We start from the raw sequence: 22,866 nt of genomic DNA, 5'->3' as shown, positions 1-22,866 counted from the left end.
TTGATTGTGCGAGTTAAAATTGTATGTGGTCGCGTCGCATATATACGAGTGGACGCTCGCGCAAAAGAACACCGACCGTTGTATCAGCTGCTGCAGACTGCAGTCCGTAACTTATGTTCAAATCGAACGAGTAGGCTACATCATGAATCCATTTTCCAAACCGTGTTTTTGACTTATCCTGAATCACTACGCCTGTTATAAGTGTTTATATTCGGACTATTTTTTATCCCGGATTCCCGGGGTTGACTCGGATGCGAAGTTGCCCAGTGACTGCGTGACTCGCCATAGACATTAATGGAGAGAATTAGCTCCGGTAACAGTGTTCTTCCGCAAGACACATAGACGTCACGCGCGCATTGCACACTGATGGTGGAACACGCCAATTACGAATTCATGAATACAAATATAAAAATGAAAATGTCTCAGGAAACAAATTATTACAAAATGCAGGAGGAAGGAGTGTGAGATTTCTGATTTTTGAACTGACTTATAAAATTTGACAACGAAAAATCTGTTTTAGCTTGTTGTAATACTCTAATCTTTTAAAATGTAATGTACATTTGAATGTTTAATGATTTTTAAAAGATAGAAATATGATGCTAATAGAAAAATGACAGACACAGAAGATTATGATTCAAATGTAAATAGATAGATTGAATGTAATTCAAATGTAAAATTCTTAAAATTACAGATTAAAATTACTGTCCAAAATCCATGAAAATCCTGATATTTGGCAATGATAATTAATATATTACAGGTATTTATGGTAAGCCTTTGCTGGCTTTGGTCCATTAAAACCACTATTCATCGGCATGCATTGATTAATCCCATGGCATGTAGCAAAAAATAAAATAAAAAATAACCGCGACGAAATCAAATGCTGATGCGACCAAGTGAGAAAGTGGGTGGCATCAGTTTAACCTGGTTTCTGAGGGTACAGTTGTCTCTCGTGTTCTTGTGTTCTCCTATTTAAAAATAAATGTTTTTCATTTAAAACTTGCATCAGTATCATGGATCAAAATGTTAGTACACAAAACCGATGTAGCCTAAGGTTTAAAGGTATTTGAGCACAAGTAGGCCAAATGCATCAATTCAGGTGGTGAATGAAAGAACCAGTCATTACTATAATCTGATTTTATTATTTAAACACTGTTTATATTTGTTTATATTCAAATAATTAAAAAAATACATTTCATTCAAAATTGAATTTTCACTTTGCTAACCCGCATCGTACAATGCCATGTGTATAGACGAATCCGACGAGCGTTCTTGTGTAGGCTGCCATCTTAGACAGCTACAGCCAGGCAGACTTGCTAGGTTGATGATGTTAAACATTGGCCTCCAGTCCAGTCACAGATGAAGGTACAAACGATCTCACAGATTATTTATGAAAATAGCTTGGCAAGCTAGCTAGGCTAACGTTTGCTACCGAGGAAACTAAAAAAAGATCTGTCCATTTGGCAACAATAAATAAATGAAATCAAATAAACAATTTCATGTTTTTCATTTGTGTCCATTATTTATCTCATTTTTACATTGCAACGGGCAAGGGTAAGGTAACGTTACAGCTAGAAAGTATACATAATATCGACCAACTACTGTTTTTAAACCATGGAAAGAGGTCAATATAACAGCAGGAGAACAATAATGTCACATAACGTTACATTTAACTCAGGAAAGCCATTTAATGACCATAGCATGTAAATTGAATAGAAAAAATAACAAGAGAGGAGATTTTGCTGATCACTATATCACACATTTATTATATTTTTTTACTTATGTCATTAAATAATTGTTATTATACGCGAATGTCCGCGTCTTGTACTCGCCCAGGAAATCTTTGTAAACCGTACGGCTCCAGACAGGGGCAGTCGACCCGGGGTATTCACAATGTTTTCTCTTCAAAATTGAAATTTTACTGCCACCATTGAAACAATTTATAACGGAAACTGTTTACCCACTCGACATTATACAAGGGGTAACGTTGTAACGTTAGTGACAGTCGTAAATCGCGAGCTGTTTATTCCAGTGGACGCAAGTTGCAACTAAAACAATAGAAGGCAATGGCGCAACGCTACCCAGCAACAGCTCAGTAATGGCGCCCGCTTACTTCCGGTAGTTTCGCCGGATTCGTCTATAGGGGGCCCATTGACATTGAGAGTGTACAGAGCCCAGAATTTGGTGCTACGCCCCTGTCTTCAAGTAAAGAAACGATCTCTAAAGAGATCTCTTACCAGGGCTGTTGCCACTCTCTCTTTTTGCTGTCTTTGATTTTGAAATTAGCTGATGATCAATAAAATGCAGCTCATATCTGTTTTTTTTTTTTTTTTTAACCTTTATTTATCCAGGTAAAATGTTTGAGAACCACTTCTCATTTACAAACATGACCTGGCCAAGAGGCTACAGGAAAAAATAAGAACATAATGTACAGCTGTACATAGTCAAACACATAACACTTAGAACAAGCAGCTAAATAAAAATAAAAAAGACAACAAAGAGGAAAAAGAAAACGAATAGAGTGCTTAAATAAATGTGTAAATATGGTTCATGATTGTCAGCAGGAACAAGAGTCAACTATGTAATTTTCGAGGTTTTGCTTAAAGGTGGAGATTGGGATCAGAGATGTAAGTTTCAGGGTATTTTGTAGTATGTTCCAGTCGTGTACTGATGCAAAGCGGAAGGCATTATGTCCAAAGGTAGTAGAAGTAGGGGGGATACTAAATTTAATCAAATTACTTGATCTTGTGTGATAGGTGTTATGAGCAGCATGAAGTAGGGATGACAAATAGAGAGGTGCCTTGCCCAGAATCAGGGGCGCAACTACCCAGTTTCAGAGGGGTATGCAGCAACAATTTCAGCCCCCCCCCCCCCCCCCCCAAAAAAAAAAATAAAATAAATGTAATGTAAGTGTGCTGAGTAATAAGTGAGTAGGAAGAAATGAGAGCTAACAGAAAAAAAATAAGTGCAAAATTGTCGTTTATTAACACAATTAAACTATAGCTACTCCACCTTGATGATCCCCCTAAGAAAACTATAAGCTCCATTGGAACAGCAATACCAGTGTTACTCACAGGATTTTAGGTAAAACTGTGGTAGGTGGACCTCTGTTTCTCTAGGGGGGTTCGGGGGCATGCTCCCCCGTAAGAAAATTGTGTGTTCTGTAATGTTAAATTCAGCAGTCTGGTGCACTTTGAGAGTTCAAAATTAAAAGCTCCAACCCATATTCAGGGTGCAAATTAAACAAAGAAATTTGAACCTCTTTTAGTTAGTGTCTGTCTACATTACACTACTACATTATAATAGTAATAATATTAATTCCATGAAAGTAATAGCCATAAAGGCTATTGTAAAATAAATGCACAGAAAAATAAAGGAAACTTTCATAATTAGTTCTGCACTAATTTCTATACTTGAAAGATATAAGCGCATAATGACATATTTCATGGGACAGTGTGTCTGAAAAAAAAAACTAAAGCTGACTTTTTTTGACCAATGCATTACACCAGAACAGCACCGCCAATTAAGCAAAAAACAAAACAAAAACAAACAACAAACAAATGTATGAGTTTTGTGGGCCGTTAAGACAAATAACTTAAAAAAGGATGAAATGTATTGGCTGAAAAGCACGTCGGCCCAGCGGGAATCTCCCGGTAGTCCCGATGGCCACCGAGATATAGATAGCCTACATGCCTGGATGTCACATTTTAAATCCTACCTGTTGGCTTTCAGCAATGCATGCAGTTATTTAGCTGCTGTCGCATCATCTCCTTTTCTCTCTTTCTTTTTCTATTTTTAGCCCCACAGCATTTTGTTTTATCCATCTTTTTCGACGACAACTCTCTACTTGTACCTGCTCGCTCAGCGCTCACGGCGCCCCCGCCCGCTCGCGATATTACCCGCCCCCCTTCTCCATGAGGGCGCCTACTCTAGCCTGGCTGTTAGTCCTCTAAAATTTTATATAACATTGAAGGAATGCAGAAATGATTTAGAAACGCACAACGGCAGCTAAATATAGAAATACAATAAAGCGTATATATAATTTTTTATTTTTTTTTACCATCGCTTTGGCGCCCCCCATTGTGCTGCGCCCCTATGCGCCGCATATAGCGCATACCCACTTTTTGCGCCACTGCCCAGAATTGTCTTATATATGAAGAGAAACCAATGATGGAGCCGCCGGGTATGAAGGGAGGGCCAACCCACCAGTTTATACAGGTCGCAGTGATGAGTGTGATAGGGTGCATTAGTGGCAAAACGGATGGCTGAATGATGGATTGTGTCAAGTTTTTTTAGAGCTGTGTTTGGTGCCATTTTGTAGATAATGTCGCCGTAATCCAAGATTGGCAGTACTGTCATCTTTACGAGGGTGCATTTGGAAGCATGGGTAAAGGAGGCTTTATTACGAAAAAGAAAAGCTAGTCTAGCTTTGACTTTTGTTTGAAGGTTATTGATGTGTTTAATGAATGACAGGGATGAATCCAACCAGATACCAAGATATTTATATTCCTTGACATACTCCAGAACCGTACCGTTCATGCAGGTGATTGTAGGTGGAGTTTCTGTAACCTGTTTTCGGCTAAAAAGGATACATTTTGTCTTACTGGTGTTAATACGGAGGTGGAGACTGTCAAAGAACTGCTCTAAATAGGTGAAGCTAAGTTTAAGACTGGAAGCCGCAGAATTGGGAGAGGAACCAACTGAGTACAAAATGGTATCATCTGCATAAAGATGAATCCGAGAGGTACCAACAGCTCTGGCTATATCATTGATGTAGATAGAAAAAAGGATTGGACCCAGGATGGAGCCTTGAGGCACACCTTTAGAGACAGTAAGTGGGTCTGACATTATGTTGTCAACCTTCAATTGCTGGACACGGTTGGTGAGATAATTAGCAAACCAGTCACAGCTAGAGGAGGACAGACCAATACTCGAAAGCTTATGTAAGAGGATCCTATGGTCGACAGAGTCAAAGGCCTTTGCGAGGTCTATAAAGGTGGCAATACAGACCTGCTTGCTGTCTAATGCTGTGATTACATCATCAAGGACCTTTGTGGTGGCTGTTATGCACCCATGGCCCGTCCGAAAACCAGATTGCATGTCAAATAATATATGATTTTTATCCAGGAAATCATTTAACTGTTTTTGTACGAGCTTCTCCAGAACTTTGGCAAGGCATGGTAGAATGGAAATTGGGCGGTAACAATTTGGGTCAAGTTCAGAACCCCCTTTGAAGAGGGGAAAAATTGCAGCTGATTTCCAATCAATAGGGAACTCAGAGAGCTGTAGGGACATGTTGAATAGTCTGTTGCTTTTGGTGGCGTGCAATCCATTAAATCTGCGTATAACGCGGGAGTTGAAGATCGGATTTATATCCATTTTGCAAAAACACATTTATGTGGCAAGGTGTAAATGGAATCGGTAAGATCAGAACACTTATTATCCGGATAACTGCAGGGTTGATGTATTTGAAATTTAGGCTCTAGAGGTCAGTCTTTGTTTGTTTGTTTTAACAGTGAATAGGCTAATTGGCCATACTAGACCTGCACCGTAAGCATTAGACTTAAAGGTTCTCAAAGCGATCCTGGGTGTTGACGTTCGAATATTTTCAAACAAATCGGAGCTAGACCATCCCTCCTCCGCATCTCATCTCCTCCCCCTCCCTTCCGTGCTTCCTGAAATAATTGTGAACGTGCATAGTTCTAGCTAATTATATCCTTGTGTGGGTTTGGCGAACATAAGCGTCAATTTAGAAGAAAAAAAAAATTAACGTTACCCACCTGTCAAGCAAAAACAGAGCAACCTGAATGTCGGACTGGAAGCCCTTCTGCCGCCGGAGTTCTCGCCATCGTTCAAAAGCTTTGCTACCGATGTAAATTCGGAACTTCGCACATTCTTTATCCGACTCCTTCTTCTTTTTAATTTGTTTCTCAGAACGACGTCTATTTGGTCGTGTGGCGGTAATTTTTCAAACTTCCCTCTGATGCTTCGCTGCTCTCCTTCACACACACACACCCTTCATGTGCACGCGCACTAACCCCCCAGACCCACCCTCAAATACTTCTTGCCAGTGATTGGCTGGAACACTGTTTGTTAGGTTTCGTGGTCCGGGTAAGACATGATTGTTTTTGTTGCCGTTTGTGGATTTTTTACAGTGTGTTTAGGGGACAGGCAGCTAGCCGATAGTGAGGAGACGTTTGATGTATGTGACAAAAAATGTTTTGGCCCAGCATCGCTTAGAGAACCTTTAATTATTTTTATTTTGTAAAAATTACAAAATAGCTAATTACAATTTATCTGATGGCACTGTAGATGCAGTAACTGTAACATTTGCTGTTCTATTTGCAGTACTTTGAGCACAACATGCACACTAGAATACTGTTTCTATATTCTCAATAAAAGGCAAAATATAAATTTTTTGTTGATTTATTTGAAACTTAATAGATATCATGTAAAAATATTGAGTATTAATCGTATCGAATCGTATCGCGGGGAATTTTGAAGTATCAAAAATAATCGAATCGTTGGCTTAAGAAATCGGTATCGTATCGAATCATCATGCAGGCCCCAATTTACACCCCTACAAAATACCTTAGCAAGTGCTTGGGAGCACTTTGACTTGGCACAGTAATATCATCACTCATGAAAAGTCCTCCAACCGGCCCCCACTCCCTCTCCTCCTCCCTCTCATTTCCGTCAATAGAACCAACGTGACATGCACCGGTAGTAATGGTTTGAGCAGAGTTTACGAAGTATCAGGTTGTTGGAAGATAGTTTGTGGACAATCATGGTTAAAACGTGCATCATAAAGGGTTGTGATAACAAGGATAATGTACATAGTGCAGTCATTTTTCACCGAATTCCAACACACCACATACAGTTGAGATATTTTTTTTTTTACAAAGCTCTCTAATTGTAATTTTGGTAAAAAATCAGCATCATTGGAAAACGCCTCAGGCTACGACTGTAATCTATGTTCCCTGAGAACAGGGAACGAGACGATACGTCGAATGACGCTATAGGGAACGCCTCAGGCATGACAGGTGTCTGAAATTAAATATCAACTCACAGTAATCAGGTTGACCAGCGACAGCCCGTGCATCATCAGCTTGAATGACATCCAATTTGGATGTATATGAAGGGCGCCTTGAAACCATGACAACATCCTATCGTCTGAAGGGACTGTTGCAGGCAGGCCCCGAGGAATGGCAATGAGATGTATTGTCTCGTTCCCTGTTCTCAGGGAACATAGGTTATAGTCGTAACCTGAGACATTCCCTTTCGAAGGGAACTCAACAATACGTCAAATGACGCTATGGGGAACAAAATACCCACTCCGCCATGCTGAGGGGAGTGCATGCCGAAAAGGCAGTGACAACTGTCAGAACCAGTAATTCCAAGCAACACTGAACCACTCAACCTAAGTCACATCGGGCTGTCAGTGACAGCACTCTCTACCGGTTATAGCCCAAGCTAATGAACCAAGAAAAACTAAAATGTAATAACGTGGGTGTGGCGAGGGGTGCGTGGTTTGGCGAGATCTGCAGCGGGAGAGCGAGGGCGGAGCCAGGCGGTGAGTAAGCGGGTCAAGTTCAAATGACGAACACCTGTCTGTGATTGCAGTAATTGGCGTGAGGAGACCGCATATAAGCAGCCCGGGCAGACAGCACTTTTGGGAGAGACTGGGAGCTCGTGCACGGACCGGCCAGACACGACGAGGGACGTCTTCATTGAGATTGCGCCGAATGCGAAGCTGTAGCCAGCGGGAAGAGTTCTTTTTGCCCATTTACTTTCTGTTTGTGATTTGTTTCTGAGTTACGTTATTGTGAGCGCGGAGTGCGCTGTGGAAAGAGTGAAAAATAAAAGTGCACGAGCCCCAGATATCGCCGACCCTGTGTCTCCTTCCATCACCTATACTTCACCCAGAACCTGACCTGAATTACAGTGGGTAAATCTGGGCCAGCTCAAAGGCTTTAGGACCACAACTTCCAAATAGAGGGGGTCCCTTCTAGGGAGTGTGGCTAGGGGGCCAAAGGGACTCCCAGCCAGTCACTATTCAGGAGAACACTCCTCCTGAAATGCCCCCAGGCTGGCCTGATGATCTGTACTAAGACACACAGTCTGGCCATAGCCTGTCCGTCCGAGACAGAGCCTCTGGAAATTGCCTAGGAAAGGCATCCAAAAACTAAAGGTCTGCGAAGCTGGCAGAAACCATCGAGTTTCGGATCACAGAGACGGGATCCTCCGGAGAGTGTGACTCAACTTCAAAACAACGGGAATGTTCACTCAATCCACGAGTTTCCACCCAGTGCTCGCTGTTGAGCACTGAGGAAGTAAGAGAGGGATCAAAAACAGGAAGGTCAATGAGACGTAAGACCTGATGACCCCCTGTGTGGGGAGCTCCGAAACATTAGGGCTCATGTCAGGAAGACCATTGTGCGGCCTGAAGCCCGACGACCACAGCATGTGGAAGCTCATCCTTCAGGAAGGGCAGAGGCCAATAACCTGACAGACCCACAATGTGGGGATATCTTCGAAAAAGGTCTAATGAGACCTAAAACCACCAGTTGTGGGAGATAGCTTGAACAAGGGAAGTGCCTGTTGTAATGTATTGCGACGTCTAGAGTGGGACCCAAAGTGAAGAACTGAGCCACATAAAAAGGGGAGCGAAGCGTACAGCGCAAACCCCTTCCATAAATATGGACAATGCAAACACGAAAAGTGCGTGTGCATAGCCAGTCAGGAACCAGGAAGGCCTGGTGAGGCCTATAACCCGGCGACCACTGTATGTGGGAGCTCATAACCAAGAAGGCCTGGTGAGGCCTAAAACCTGGCGACCACAGTATGTGGGAGCTCATAACCAGGAAGGCCTGGTGAGGCCTGTAACCTGGCGACCACAATATGTGGGAGCTCATACCCAGGGAGGCCTGGTGAGGCCTGTAACCTAGCGACCACAGTATGTGGGAGCTCATAACCAGGAAGGCCTGGTGAGGCCTGTTACCTGGCGACCACAATATGTTGGAGCTCATACCCAGGAAGGCCTGGTGAGGCCTGTAACCTAGCGACCACAGTATGTGGGAGCTCATAACCAGGAAGGCCTGGAGAAGCCTGTAACCTGGCGACCACAGTATGTGGGAGCTCATAACCAGGTCGGCCTGGAGAGGCCTGTAACCTGGCGACCACAGTATCTGGGAGCTCATACCTAGGAAGGCCTGATGAGGCCTGTAACCTGGCGACCACAGCATGTGGGAGCTCATGACCAGGAAGGCCTCGTGAGGCCTCTAACCTGGCGACCACAATGTGTGGGAGCTCCTAACCAGGAAGGCCTGTTGAGGCCCGTAACCTGGCGACCACAGTATGTTGGAGCTCGTAACCTGGTGACCACAGTATGTAGGAGCTCATATCCAGGAAGGCCTGGTGAGGCCTGTAACCCAGCAACCACTGCATGTGGGAGCTCATAACCAGGAAGGCCCGGTGAGGCCTGTAACCCGGCGACCACAGTATGTGGTAGCTCATAACCAGGACCTGAGATTCTGTCTTCCGCAGGAGTTACGCCTCCTGCGTGCCCTACTCCCCCTACTGGGAGGAAGGGGTGCACGGACGCAAAAATGGTCTTATGGGTCTGTCTGTGATACTCAGACCATGACAGACCAGGCCCCTCCACCTGCCTTTGGCTGGGCAGAGGACCTTCGCGTTATGCAGCTCTTAAATGCCGCAGAACGCGCCCTCCCTGAACTTATCGACCATCGTCTCGACGGAAGGGCCGAAAAGCTCGGAAAGCGAAACCGGCGAATCAAGAGAAAAGTTTCCTTTCTCCCCTATGTCAGCCTGGTAGAGCCACAGATGTCAGCAGATGGAACAGCAGATTGCTTGGTGGCCCGGAGTCCCGCAGCAGATCGGTCTGGTGGGCCTGAGGACCACAAGGGTGTGCAGAACTGCACCTGCCTGACCTGCTGCAGTGTATGCTCTGTCATTCAAGCATGAAGATGTCTTGAGCAGCTTGGATGGCAGGGTCAGAGCTCTTAGTGAAGAGGACCGACCAGAGGCAAGATAGTTAGCCAACGTCTTGTCCACTGGCGGCATCGACACATATCCATGCTCCATGGCTCCCTCCACAGCAGCGAAACTAGCCCGCTGATGCAGATAGAGACGTGAGGAGAATGGGTTCTTCCATACCCTCTCGATCCCAGCGTGGAGATCGGAAAGGAATGGAAGGCTCATCCGGGCTGGTGGCTTACGGGTGGGGAGGAACCCGTCATCCAAAATACCATGAGCGGGTTCCTCCCAGACGCGCCTCCACTGCAATCTGTCTGTGGCACGCCCCATAATGTCAACCAGCTCAGCGTACACTGGGCAGGAGGGCTGAGATGGTCTGGTCTCAACCAAACTGACATCCTCAGCAGCCAACTCCTGCATAGCCCAAAGAGAACAGTTACAGAGCAAACAATTTTTTTTTCAAATTAATTTAATTAATTAATTAATTTATTTTTCTTTCAGAAAGAGAAAGAAAAGTAGCCTGGTTCAACCAGACTCTAGTTCATTTCATTTCCACATAGAGTCTGGAACCGCTCCATTGAAAAACGTTTCCTTCCTTGTAGGCGGGTTCACTATTAAAGTTCAAATCTATTGGATCTGCCCAAAGTCACTCACGATCTGCCATAGCCAATCGCTAACGGGGTGTCGTGAGTGACGTATGTCACGCGCCGAAATGGCTGGAAACAACAAGTCCGAATGATCAGAGGATTATGTTTACAATAGGATTTCAGTCAACGAGCGCCGCAGGTTTTGTTAATCTAGGAACAATTATTAATTCGAAATGTATATTTGACACGAAGGACAGTGATATATTCATTCAATGGTGGAAGCTGTGTCTAATCATTACAAATACGCCGCTGTGGTCGTTTCTGATCTGCCGCAAATGCTGTAGCAGCTACAGTGAATGATCAGTCTGTCTCTATCTGCAGATGTGTAATAAACAACAATTTTTCATATCGTCTTATTGTTTCTTAATTACCTTAATTATGGTCTTCAAAGTATGTGTTTGTACATTTTTATGTGGCATTTATTTTGTAAATGTCTGATAATTCACTTTAATATTATCTTACATAGTATTACATTTATATAAATATTTTATATTATATTATTATTATATTTATAGTTCTACGGTGTCACTTTGTCTGTTTGGCTTTTATTTTGAAAAAGGCGCATTTTCTTCTTCTAATGTGTTTGTGACGCAAAAAACTTCCTGCCACTCTCTCCTCATAATGTGATGCTCACGTGTCGTCGGAAGAACGGTAAAACTGTTAAACATGTAGTTATTTTTCATGTTCCCCCTTTGATTCTTGTAAAGAAAGTGTTCTCATTGTAATTTTATTATTTTGTATTGTTTGTACGTGTTATTTCTAAGACCTACGAACTGTGAGAGTGTCACGAGAGCACGATAGCTGATGGTGGAAACTATTTGAATAGCGTCCTTGGATAGCGGAATGAGGTATGAAAGTGTGTCTAGTTTATTGTCATTAGAAGGGATTTTAAGGAAAAGAAATCTTACTACTTCATTTGTTTATGGTTAATTGCACATGTCGTCAATATACAAGCAATATCATCTCTGTGAGCAACCATATTGTATTTCATGTAAAAGCATGTGATATTTTGTCATAAAGGCTTAAAAACATTTCATAGTAATATTGGTTGTTAGTTAAAAATGATTTGCATTGTGTGTAAACATGATTAATATGTGAACATTATTTATGTGCAATTATTTGTGAAACTACATTGAAGCATTTTGTACTTCTGTTTATTTTGTAGTTTTCACGGTGTTCATGGTGCATGGTGCACGTTGAGAGGCATAAATAAATCGACACCCGTTTGAAACTCTCTGCGTCTTGATCAGTAAAACCAAGGGGCCGCTACAGTGAAAACTCATCGCTGCACCAGCCCTGTCATCCCTGGTGAGAAGCTGACGCCATCACATCCGAGGTTCAACTACCAACCTTATACCAGCCAGTTTACATCGCTTCAATCCAACTCCTGCACCCAGGCAAGACTTGAAATGAACAGCATGCTTAAGGTACAACTAGAGATGCAAAAAGAGACACTGGATGCCAAGGAGCAAAAACGCTAAAAAATTGACAATTTCTTGTCAAACGTACAGCGTATCTGAAGTGACTGAAATAATAAGGTGGTATTATAAGGTCAAAATAACTGGTGAGCTAATTCTCAGTTCCCAACGCTTCTAAAAATTGTGACTATTTCAAGACCAAAGCGCTTGTGTCGTTTATTTATGAAAAGGGTGAATTGTTGTTACTGTTTTATACAAAAATCCTTTTGGATGTCCATAATCTGTAAGTGCTTGGTAACATTACTCTGTGGTAAAAGATAACTACAGCTTACAAGTGTGAATTCAGGCATAGGACAATCAAAGGTTACACTCGACTTAAAGCAGCAGCACAAACAAACAAGATGTCGCTTAAAGACACAGCAGTCAGGTCCAGCTCACGTGAGCGAAAGCTAACAGAGAAAGGTCAAGAGATGCATGACCAAGACACCAGAAAACGTGAGAAAGCATTTAACAAGACCTATGACGCTTGGAAGCTAATAGCAAGGGAGACTAGGAAAAAATTAAAGACCCTCTGTTCACCAGAAGACCTTAATGAATTACAGAAAGACATTCAAACGAAGCATGATGACGTAAGCCAGCAGTATGAACCTATCCTACGCAACGGTAAGACAACACCAGAGATTGTAAAGAAAATGGATGCCTGTGTTACGCTAACAAAAGACATTTGTGATCTCATAAGTAACCGTTTAGAGACTATTAATCAAGATTATAATGACCAACTTGAGAAGGAAAGAGTAAGAGAAACATTAAACAAAGAAGAATATGGATCTGTCTTTGGCCACACTAAAACTGAAACGGTAAGCTCAGCGGAGTCACCAGAGAGACTTAGCAACCACTCCAGCTCAGCCAGTACCAACAGCAGTAGAGTAAATGCACAAGCAGAACTTGCGGCTAAGCTGGAACAATCAAAAGCCATGAAAGAAATCCAAACACAGCAAGCACATCTTCACAAGTTAGAGAATGAATGGAAACTTAAAGAGGCGAAAATGTTAGTAGAAATGAAACAAAAGGAGGTAGAAATGCAACAACAGTTGGAACAAGAAAGAGCCAAATTGCAGCAGTTACAAGCAGCAAAAGACGTTGCCATAGCAACAGCGCGTGTGAGAGCATATGATGATTTTGAAGGTTCTGAGAACCATGATGAGGGGATTGACAAAACTTACTTTGCTCGCTACAAATCGGAAACTGAACCTCGATTAAATCCTGATGCTGCATCCTTCCAACCTCACCAAGCTGCTCCTGAAGGGACAATGACCCAAGAATCTGTCAGTCTAGCCCAAGCAATCGCCAGCTCATTAAGCATGAACCGCTTGCCAGTCCCTGAACCAACCACGTTCAGTGGTGACCCTTTACAGTTTACAGATTGGAAGATATCATTCATATCTCTCATTGACAGAAAACCCCTCCCACCAAGTGAAAAGATGTTTTATCTCAAAAATTATCTTGCTGGAGAGGCGCGCAAAGCTGTAGAAGGTTTCTTTTATCGAGATTCAGATAGTGCATACCATGGAGCATGGAAAGTCTTACATGACAGATATGGGAACCCGTTCATCATACAAAAGGCGTTCCGAGATAAGCTCATGAGATGGCCGAAAATCAACACAAACGACCCACTAGCACTACAAGCTTTCGCCGATTTCCTTCAAGGCTGCACTGAGGCAATCCCACATGTCAAAGGACTAGCTATCCTTAACGATTGTGAGGAAAACCACAAGTTGCTCAAAAAACTACCGGAATGGATTGTGCGCAAGTGGAGTCGAATTGTTGTAGAGGAACTTGACACATCTGGCAGCTATCCAGATCTTGCATGCTTTACAAAGTTCCTGAGCAAAGAGGCGCGGATAGCTTGTAACCCTATTGCTTCTCCATTGTTGATGAATTTCAAGGCAACAGATGAAAGATTACCAAAGAGAGCCAGAGCTTTCAACACAAACACACAAACAAAGAGTTTCGCTCAGGAGAAACAAGAAACACATGGCAGTAAACCAAAATCACCTTGCTCTGTCTGTAAAAGTGAAGTTCATAACATCACCAAATGTCCCACCTTCGCAGCAAAAAGTAGTGAAGACAAAAGAGCATTCATCTGTGAAAATCGGCTCTGCTTTGGGTGCCTGAGGAAGGGTCACATGACCAAAGAGTGTAAGAGGCGACACACATGCAACATATGCAGCCGTCGTCACCCAACCTGCTTGCACGAAGACAGGAAACAAAGACCTGTGGAAGCAACAACGAATAGCACCACTTCCACAGAAAACCATGCAAGCTTTGAAACGCACAAGGTCGTATCCCATACATCAACACAACGTGCTTCCGCTACCTCAAGTATCGTCCCAGTCCTTGTGTCTTCAATACAAGAGCCACACAGAGAAGTACTTACGTACGCAATACTGGACACCCAGAGTGACTCAACGTTTATTTTAGAAGATGTACTTGACAAGCTGAATGTAGATGCCCAACCAGTCAAACTAAAATTGAGTACTATGACGGCTATTGACACAATCATATCTAGCAAAAACGTCCATGGTCTACAAGTTCGAGGACTGCATTCTAAGAACCACATCCAAGTGCAGCAGGCTTACAGTCGTGACTTTATTCCGGTGGACAAGTCTTATGTCCCAACAAAGGAAACAGCATTACAGTGGCCTCATCTCAGACATCTGGCAGATAAGCTACCACCCCTTCAAGACTGTGATGTAGGGCTCCTGATCGGATATGACTGTCCAGCAGCACTGGCTCCTCTTGAGGTTATTATTGGTGAGAAAAATCAACCGTTTGCACAGAGATCAAATCTAGGATGGAGTATCATAGGCTCATCAAACCCTCACCTAGACAGACAAGGAAGTCAGAGCTTTGTGCATCGGCTCACAGTAAAGGAACTGCCAATTCCATTGGCAACAGATGTTCTAAAGGCCCTAGAATCAGACTTCACAGAGAGAACTTATGAAGATAAATATGTGTCACAGAACGATGTTCATTTTATACAGTTCCTCAGTGACAACATCACGCAGAAGAAAGATGGACATTATGAGATGCCCCTCCCTTTCAAGGGCAACAGTCCACCCAAACTATCGAACAACAAGAGGCTAGCCACGGTTCGACTGCAGTGCCTTAAGAAGAAATTAAAGACCAATAAACAATATTATGATCAATACAAAACATTCATGGAAGAAACAATTAGCAGGGGTGATGCAGAGCCTGCCCCTGCAACATCTGCTGGAGAGACTGAGTGGTACCTTCCGCATCACGGTATCTATCACCCCAGAAAACCAGACAAGCTGAGAGTTGTATTTGACTGTTCAGCCAAATTCCATGGAGTCTCTCTAAACGACACTCTACTAACTGGGCCTGATCTTATCAATCCTCTGGTAGGAGTTCTTTGCCGCTTCAGGAAGGAGGCCGTAGCGATTATCTGTGATATCGAGAGAATGTTTTATCAGTTCTCTGTCACTCCCGAATCCCGGAATTATCTGAAATTCCTCTGGTGGAAAGGTGGAGATTTGGAGAAGGAGCCACAAGAATACAGAATGGCGGTTCATCTCTTCGGAGCTGCCTCGTCCCCAGGATGCGCCAATTTTGGCTTGAAACATCTGGCTCGGCAACACAAAGCTACCTATCCGTTAGCGTCAACATTTGTAGAGAAGAGCTTTTATGTTGATGACGGGCTAGTCAGCGTCCCATCGGTCGAGGAAGCCAAGAAACTGATCACTGAGTCACAGGAGTTGTGCAAAAGAGGAGGTCTACGCCTCCATAAATTCAACTCAAATGAGGAAGCAGCCCTCGCCTCCTTAGATCCCTCAGAAAGAGCAGCAACCATCAAACCTCTAGGACTTGATCCAACCCTATCAGAGCGTGCACTCGGCATTCAATGGTCTATTAAAACAGACACTTTCAGCTTTAGCAGCAGCTTAAAGGATCAGCCTTCAACCCGGCGTGGTTGCCTTTCTGTCATTGCCTCTCTTTATGATCCACTTGGGTTCATCGCTCCATTCAGCCTAACTGGAAAGCGTATACTTCAAGAGCTGTGTCACAGAGGCATCGGATGGGATGATCCACTCCCAGAAGATATGAAGCCACGGTGGGAGGAGTGGATAAATGGGCTTCACAGGTTAAAAGAGGTTTCAATTCCGAGATGTTACCACCCATATGACTTCCGTAACATTGTCAGAGTGGAGCTGCACCATTTTTCGGATGCCAGCTGCGTAGGGTACGGTGCATGTTCTTACCTCAGGTATAAAAATGACATGGATGAAGTCCATTGCAGTCTCGTGTTGGGGAAAGCAAGAGTTGCGCCCTCAAAGGTCACAAGTATCCCAAGACTAGAACTCGCAGCAGCAGTGGTTTCTACGAAAGTCAGTGTCATGTTAAGAGGTGAACTTGACATGAAGATTGACGAAGAGGTTTTCTGGACAGACTCGCAAGTTGTGCTTGGGTACATTAGCAATGATGCCCGTAGGTTCCACATATTTGTTGCGAACCGTGTTCAGCTGATAAGGGATAACAGTGATCCCAGTCAGTGGCACTATGTGGATACTGCAGAAAACCCAGCAGATCATGCTTCCCGTGGTCTTCGTGCTTCAGACATTCATGCAACAAACTGGCTGCGTGGTCCAAAGTTTCTCTGGGAGCGTGAATTACTTCTAACACCCAGCGCTCCATCAGAATTACTTGTTGGGGATCCTGAGGTCAAGACAATTCAGGTGCTTGCTACTGAAGTCAAAAACTGCAATGACATCCTCAGGCGTTTGAGTCAGTTTTCCTCCTGGACAACAATTCTTAAAGTGGTGGCAAGAATCAAGAGGTTGGGATCTAAACACAAACAATACAGTGAGTATGTGACTGTTAAGGAGCGTGCAAAGGCTGCAGATGAAGTGATTAAGATCGTACAGCAGCAAGCCTTCCCCCAGGAGATTAAGATGCTTCAGAGCAAAAAGGACCTTCCGAAATCAAACTCTCTTTTTCGCCTTGACCCTATCTTGTCTGAAGGACTTCTTCGTGTTGGTGGGAGATTAAACCAGTCATCGCTAGGTTACAAAGTCAAGCACCCAGTCATCCTACCAAACAACAGTCACATCACCCAGCTGATTGTGTCCCATTTCCACACTAAGACATGTCATCAGGGGCGAAGCCAGACTTTAATGGAGCTTCGGGCCAATGGATTCTGGGTAATTGGTGGGAGCAAGTTGGTCGCCAAGCTGATACACGCTTGTGTGTTTTGCAGAAAACTGCGACGGCCGACAGAAACACAGCAAATGGCCGAACTTCCCAAAGAACGCGTCGAAGCCTCAGCACCTTTCACATGCAGTGGCATGGACTGTTTCGGCCCTTTCATTGTAAAGAAAGCCCGCAAAGAATACAAAAGATACGGCTTGATTTTCACATGTCTGTACTCTAGAGCAGTTCACATTGAAATGCTCGAAGATTTGTCAACAGACTCATTCATCAACTCATTGAGATGCTTCATCAGCCTGAGAGGAGCTGTTCAACAACTGCGCTGTGACCAAGGCTCTAATTTTGTTGGCGCTAGGAATGAGCTCAAGGAAGCACTTAAACAATGTGACACTAAGCAACTGGAAATCTTCCTGACTGAGAAGCAGTGCGAATTTGTTTTCAATGCTCCCTCTGACAGTCAAGCAGGCGGTGTCTGGGAACGCCAGATCAGAACTGTTAGAAACGTGTTGAATGCCACCTTTGCACAGTGCCCAGGCCGACTTGATGACGCCTCCCTCAGAACACTGCTATATGAGGCCATGGCTATTGTTAACAGCCGCCCGTTAACAGTGGATGGACTCAATGATCCTCAGGCACTGGAGCCTATAACACCGAATCACCTCATAATGATGAAATCTAAAGTTGCTCTTCCTCCTCCTGGAGTATTTGTCAAGGAGGACCTGTATGCGACAAGGAGGTGGAGAAGAGTTCAGTATCTTATTGAACAGTTCTGGAGCCGCTGGAAAAGGGAGTATCTGTTGAACTTGTCCATACGACAGAAATGGCACTCACCTCAGCGCAACCTCAATGTGAATGATATTGTCATTATTAAAGATGACCATCTCCCAAGAAATCAGTGGCAGCTTGGACGAGTGATTGAGACTGTTCAAGGTAGTGATGGATTAGTTCGTCGAGTTAAGGTGCAAGTTGGGGAGAGGAAACCTTATAAAAAACAAGATCTTCCATCCAAGCCCTCAGTAATTGAGAGACCGATCAAAAAATTGGTGCTCCTTCTTGAGAACTGATTAGAAGAAAGCAATCGACATCACTGCACACCAGTTTATTATCTGTGAGGCTATATAGTTACACCTCTGATAGCTTAAGTTAAGGCTATTCATTTCTTAGAGTCAAGAAATCCTGTACAATTCATTCACTCTGTATATTTGTTCATTCATGGTACTAGGATTTGGTGGGAGTGTAAATGTCTGATAATTCACTTTAATATTATCTTACATAGTATTACATTTATATAAATATTTTATATTATATTATTATTATATTTATAGTTCTACGGTGTCACTTTGTCTGTTTGGCTTTTATTTTGAAAAAGGCGCATTTTCTTCTTCTAATGTGTTTGTGACGCAAAAAACTTCCTGCCACTCTCTCCTCATAATGTGATGCTCACGTGTCGTCGGAAGAACGGTAAAACTGTTAAACATGTAGTTATTTTTCATGTTCCCCCTTTGATTCTTGTAAAGAAAGTGTTCTCATTGTAATTTTATTATTTTGTATTGTTTGTACGTGTTATTTCTAAGACCTACGAACTGTGAGAGTGTCACGAGAGCACGATAGCTGATGGTGGAAACTATTTGAATAGCGTCCTTGGATAGCGGAATGAGGTATGAAAGTGTGTCTAGTTTATTGTCATTAGAAGGGATTTTAAGGAAAAGAAATCTTACTACTTCATTTGTTTATGGTTAATTGCACATGTCGTCAATATACAAGCAATATCATCTCTGTGAGCAACCATATTGTATTTCATGTAAAAGCATGTGATATTTTGTCATAAAGGCTTAAAAACATTTCATAGTAATATTGGTTGTTAGTTAAAAATGATTTGCATTGTGTGTAAACATGATTAATATGTGAACATTATTTATGTGCAATTATTTGTGAAACTACATTGAAGCATTTTGTACTTCTGTTTATTTTGTAGTTTTCACGGTGTTCATGGTGCATGGTGCACGTTGAGAGGCATAAATAAATCGACACCCGTTTGAAACTCTCTGCGTCTTGATCAGTAAAACCAAGGGGCCGCTACATATTTTTTTTAGTAAAACAAATCAACCATTGCCATCTAAAACTGAAAATCAAATATCTTCAAAGTATGGTTTTTCACATTTTTATTTATGACAATTATTTTTTTTTAAATCACAACCAATTTGTATTTACAACATGTAAAACTGACACACCAACCTCCTGCACGAGTGCACAAGGGCTCAAAATGTTCTATTCATCACAAGAATCAGTAAATTTACAGTTGGGATATGAGCGACTGACATGACTCCTGAGCGGATCTTCAACCATAGTTTAGCAGCCAGGACTCGGGGCTTCCAAACACCGCGAACACCAGGCTAAACCGTCCGTCCAAAATGTCACGGTCATCGTGCACGAACTGCCCAGCACAAACTTCCAAACTTTCTGCCTCCTTCACTTGGTCCTCAGTTGTGCAACAAGAGGTGAGACGATAACAATCCGGCTTTAAATTCTATATATTCGGCAGTTTCTTTTCCAACAACGGACCGAATAGCTTTTCTCACGTCTTTCTCCGCTGCCATTATTGAATTGAAACTGACGCGCTTACATCAACGTCATCTTTCTCAGCCACTCCCTCTATTCGCTGATTGGTCCTACAAAAAATTGATTTCTGGAAACCTAAGGATATGGAGCGATCCCAGACGTAGTACAGAAGTAAAATGAAATTGAGCGGAAGTGCGTAGGAGGGCGCAGCCAGGCTAAAAGAAAAGAGCTTCAACATTGATCTGTAACTCACCCTTGTCAGCTGGTAGATCATCCGCAAAGTTAACGCCCCTTTCCAGATAATCTGCCAGCTCCATCTGAAAGCTCCATGAGCTCAACCGCCACTGAGCCTCAGCTCGAGCGGGAACCGGAACTGCGGGGTTCAGATGCCGCGCCCACTTCCCTCGAGAAGTGGGACTGACGAGAGCAGAGTTTTGATAGGAAAACTCTCACAGTTCGCGCAGAAAACTGCCTTGAGAGCTTCCCGTGCGTGCTCTTCTCCCAGGCAGAACATGCACAGATCGTGTGAATCCTCCGGTGTCAAATATCTGGACACAGGTCGGCACACTCGCGAAAAGTGTTTCTCCGCGTCTCTGCACGCTTAATCTTTGATACTATCAAACAGACAAACAGTCCCTGAAGACGAAAGGATGTTGTCACGGTTTCAAGGCGCCCTTCTTATACATCCAGATTGATGCGCTCATCATTCAAGCTGATGATGCACGGGCTGTCGCCGGTCAACCTGATTACTGTGAGTTGATATTTCATTTCAGACACCTGTCACGCCTGAGGCGTACCCCATAGCGTCATTCGACATATTGTTGAGTTCCCTTCGAAAGGGAACTTTGCAAAACTCCAAACATACCTACAGTACTGTAATTTACTTCAGTTTCCAGCTGAAATAACCACTAGTGGCAGTAAAACACCAAATTCTAACAATCCTTTTCACAAAAGTTATGAGATTATTAATAAAGACTTTTGCGCGGTTCCTTGGGTGGTCTATGTTATCTATGTTATGACCTGGTCTATGTTATGACCTCAAAACACTGTAAACTAATCTACATTTTGATGTTTGCATTAAAGGTTCTCTAAGCGATCCTGGGTGTTGACGTTCGGAATATTTTCAAACAAATCGGAGGCTAGCTAGACCCTCCCTCCTCCGCATCTCATCTCCTCCCCCTCCCTTCTGTGCTTCTTGAAATAATTGTGAACGTGCATTTCTAGCAAATTATATCCTTGTGTGGGTTTGGCGAACATAAGCGTCAATTTAGAAGAAAAAAAACAATTTAACGTTACCCACCTGTCCAGCAAAAACAGAGCAACCTGAATGTCGGACTGGAAGCCCTTCTGCCGCCGGAGTTCTCGCCATCGTTCAAAAGCTTTGCTACCGATGTAAATTCGGAACTTCGCACGTTCTTTATCCGTCTCCTTCTTTTTAATTTGTTCCTCAGAACGACGTCTCTTTGGTCGTATCAGCCATTTTTCAAACTTCCCTCTGATGCTTCTATCTCCTTCACACACACACACAGTGCACGCGCACTAACCCCCCAGACCCCCCTCAAATACTTCTTGCCAGTGATTGGCTGGAACACTGTTTGTTAGGTTTCGTGGTCCGGGTGAGACATGATTGTTTTTGTTGCCGTTTTCGGAGCCTGTGGTGTCTACAGAGACTGCGTTTTTTTACAGTGTGTTTAGGGGACAGGCAGCTAGCCGATAGTGAGGATACGTTTGATGTATGTGACAAAAAATGTTTTGGCCCCACATCGCTTAGAGAACCTTTAATCGCCTCATTAGATATGGAATTTCTGATAATAGTACATGGTCACACTGCCAAAAGGTTCAATAAAAGACCTCAAAGACTTAAAGAAGAAAGCTACAATGCCTTGGTTACTTCTGTCAATATGTTTTTAATATACGTGGTTTAGTGTGCGTTATTTTCAAAGCAATAGAGCATTAATCCCTCAGCGCCACTCACTGGGCATTTATTTTCTGAACTACCACGTGCATAAACAACCAACATATTAAAACATGGCCAGATTCATTAATAAAAATTGCCACTCACTGGCTTTGAAAGTGTTGCGAAATGTGCAAGAAGCATTAAATGTGCATAGTAATTTAGCCACAAAATGTTGCCACAGTCACATTTTTCCCAATGAGCCCAGGTTGGTGAAATACATTATAAAGCAAACGTTAAAATCAGACCACAAAAAAAACAAAACAAAACAACAACAAAAACCGGCTTGGCTACTTGGCAAACTTGATCTGTCTTCTAGGTCTTTTCAGGTCACAGCTACTTTATCTGCACTAGGAGTAGGAGACCAGAGATGAACAAAAGCCGCGTTTCCACCGCAATTACCAGGAACTATTTGTCCCAGGAACTTTTTTCCCCCCAGATCGCTTGCTTACTGCGTACACACCGCGGCCTAAAGTAACGGTCCGGGGCGGGAAGATTATGTAGTGACGTTGAACTGCGTGCGACTGCTCTTCCTAGCCTGCGCGTTTGTTTTGAGTTTTCTATGGAGGAGATTCAAGCTGTGCTGCTTTTGTGTGCGATTGATTTACTAACGAGGTAATTAACAAAACGGCAGAAAAGAGACGAGCACCCAAAGCGTATTCAGAAAGCTTGTAATGCTAGATATTAAAAGTAGACCTTTTTATCAGCGGACCTATTGACCGGGAGATGGATGGGAGGATTGCGCGCCATCGGGCAGAAAGAATAGCGTGGTGAGAACCAATCAGCATGTTCAGCACACAAGTCCCACCCCGAAAGTTCCTGAACTCTGAAAAAGTACCACCTCGCCAGCAGGGACTTTCTGGGGGGGAGATTTTTACCCGGAACTTCATTTAGACCCTGGTTCCTGCAGTGTAAATATAGCAGCGGCAGTAATTATAATTCGACTACGAACTGTAAATAATCACCAAAACTTCTATAGAATTAGGCAATCAGGTTCGTGCACCGAACAAACAGAGAAGTGGTTCCGTAGAAAGAAATACACTTTTATTAATCAAATTCACAGCAA

General features: G+C 43.1%; 1 protein-coding gene across 2 annotated transcripts; it reads left to right on the top strand.

The window, feature by feature from the left end:
- Window positions 1-11,074: 11,074 nt before the first annotated feature.
- Window positions 11,075-18,679, top strand: LOC148969528 (uncharacterized). 2 transcript variants are annotated; one of them, XM_089125654.1, is made up of 3 exons: window positions 11,075-11,291; window positions 11,405-11,488; window positions 11,806-18,679. In XM_089125654.1, the coding sequence occupies exon 3, from the start codon at window positions 12,460-12,462 to the stop codon at window positions 18,349-18,351; it is 5,892 nt and encodes a 1,963-aa protein (XP_088981780.1). In that variant the 5' UTR covers window positions 11,075-11,291; window positions 11,405-11,488; window positions 11,806-12,459; the 3' UTR covers window positions 18,352-18,679. The 2 variants fall into 2 exon arrangements, with proteins under 2 accessions (XP_088981780.1, XP_088981778.1); XM_089125652.1 differs by having other exon boundaries at window positions 11,405-18,679.
- The last annotated feature ends 4,187 nt before the right edge of the window (window positions 18,680-22,866 follow it).

Source organism: Pimephales promelas, chromosome 22 (genome assembly GCF_988280905.1).
Source record: "Pimephales promelas chromosome 22, fPimPro1.hap1.1, whole genome shotgun sequence".
NCBI classification, from domain to species: domain Eukaryota; kingdom Metazoa; phylum Chordata; class Actinopteri; order Cypriniformes; family Leuciscidae; genus Pimephales; species Pimephales promelas.
Note: the sequence above shows the minus strand (reverse complement) of the source record. Positions and strands in the feature narration are given on the sequence as shown.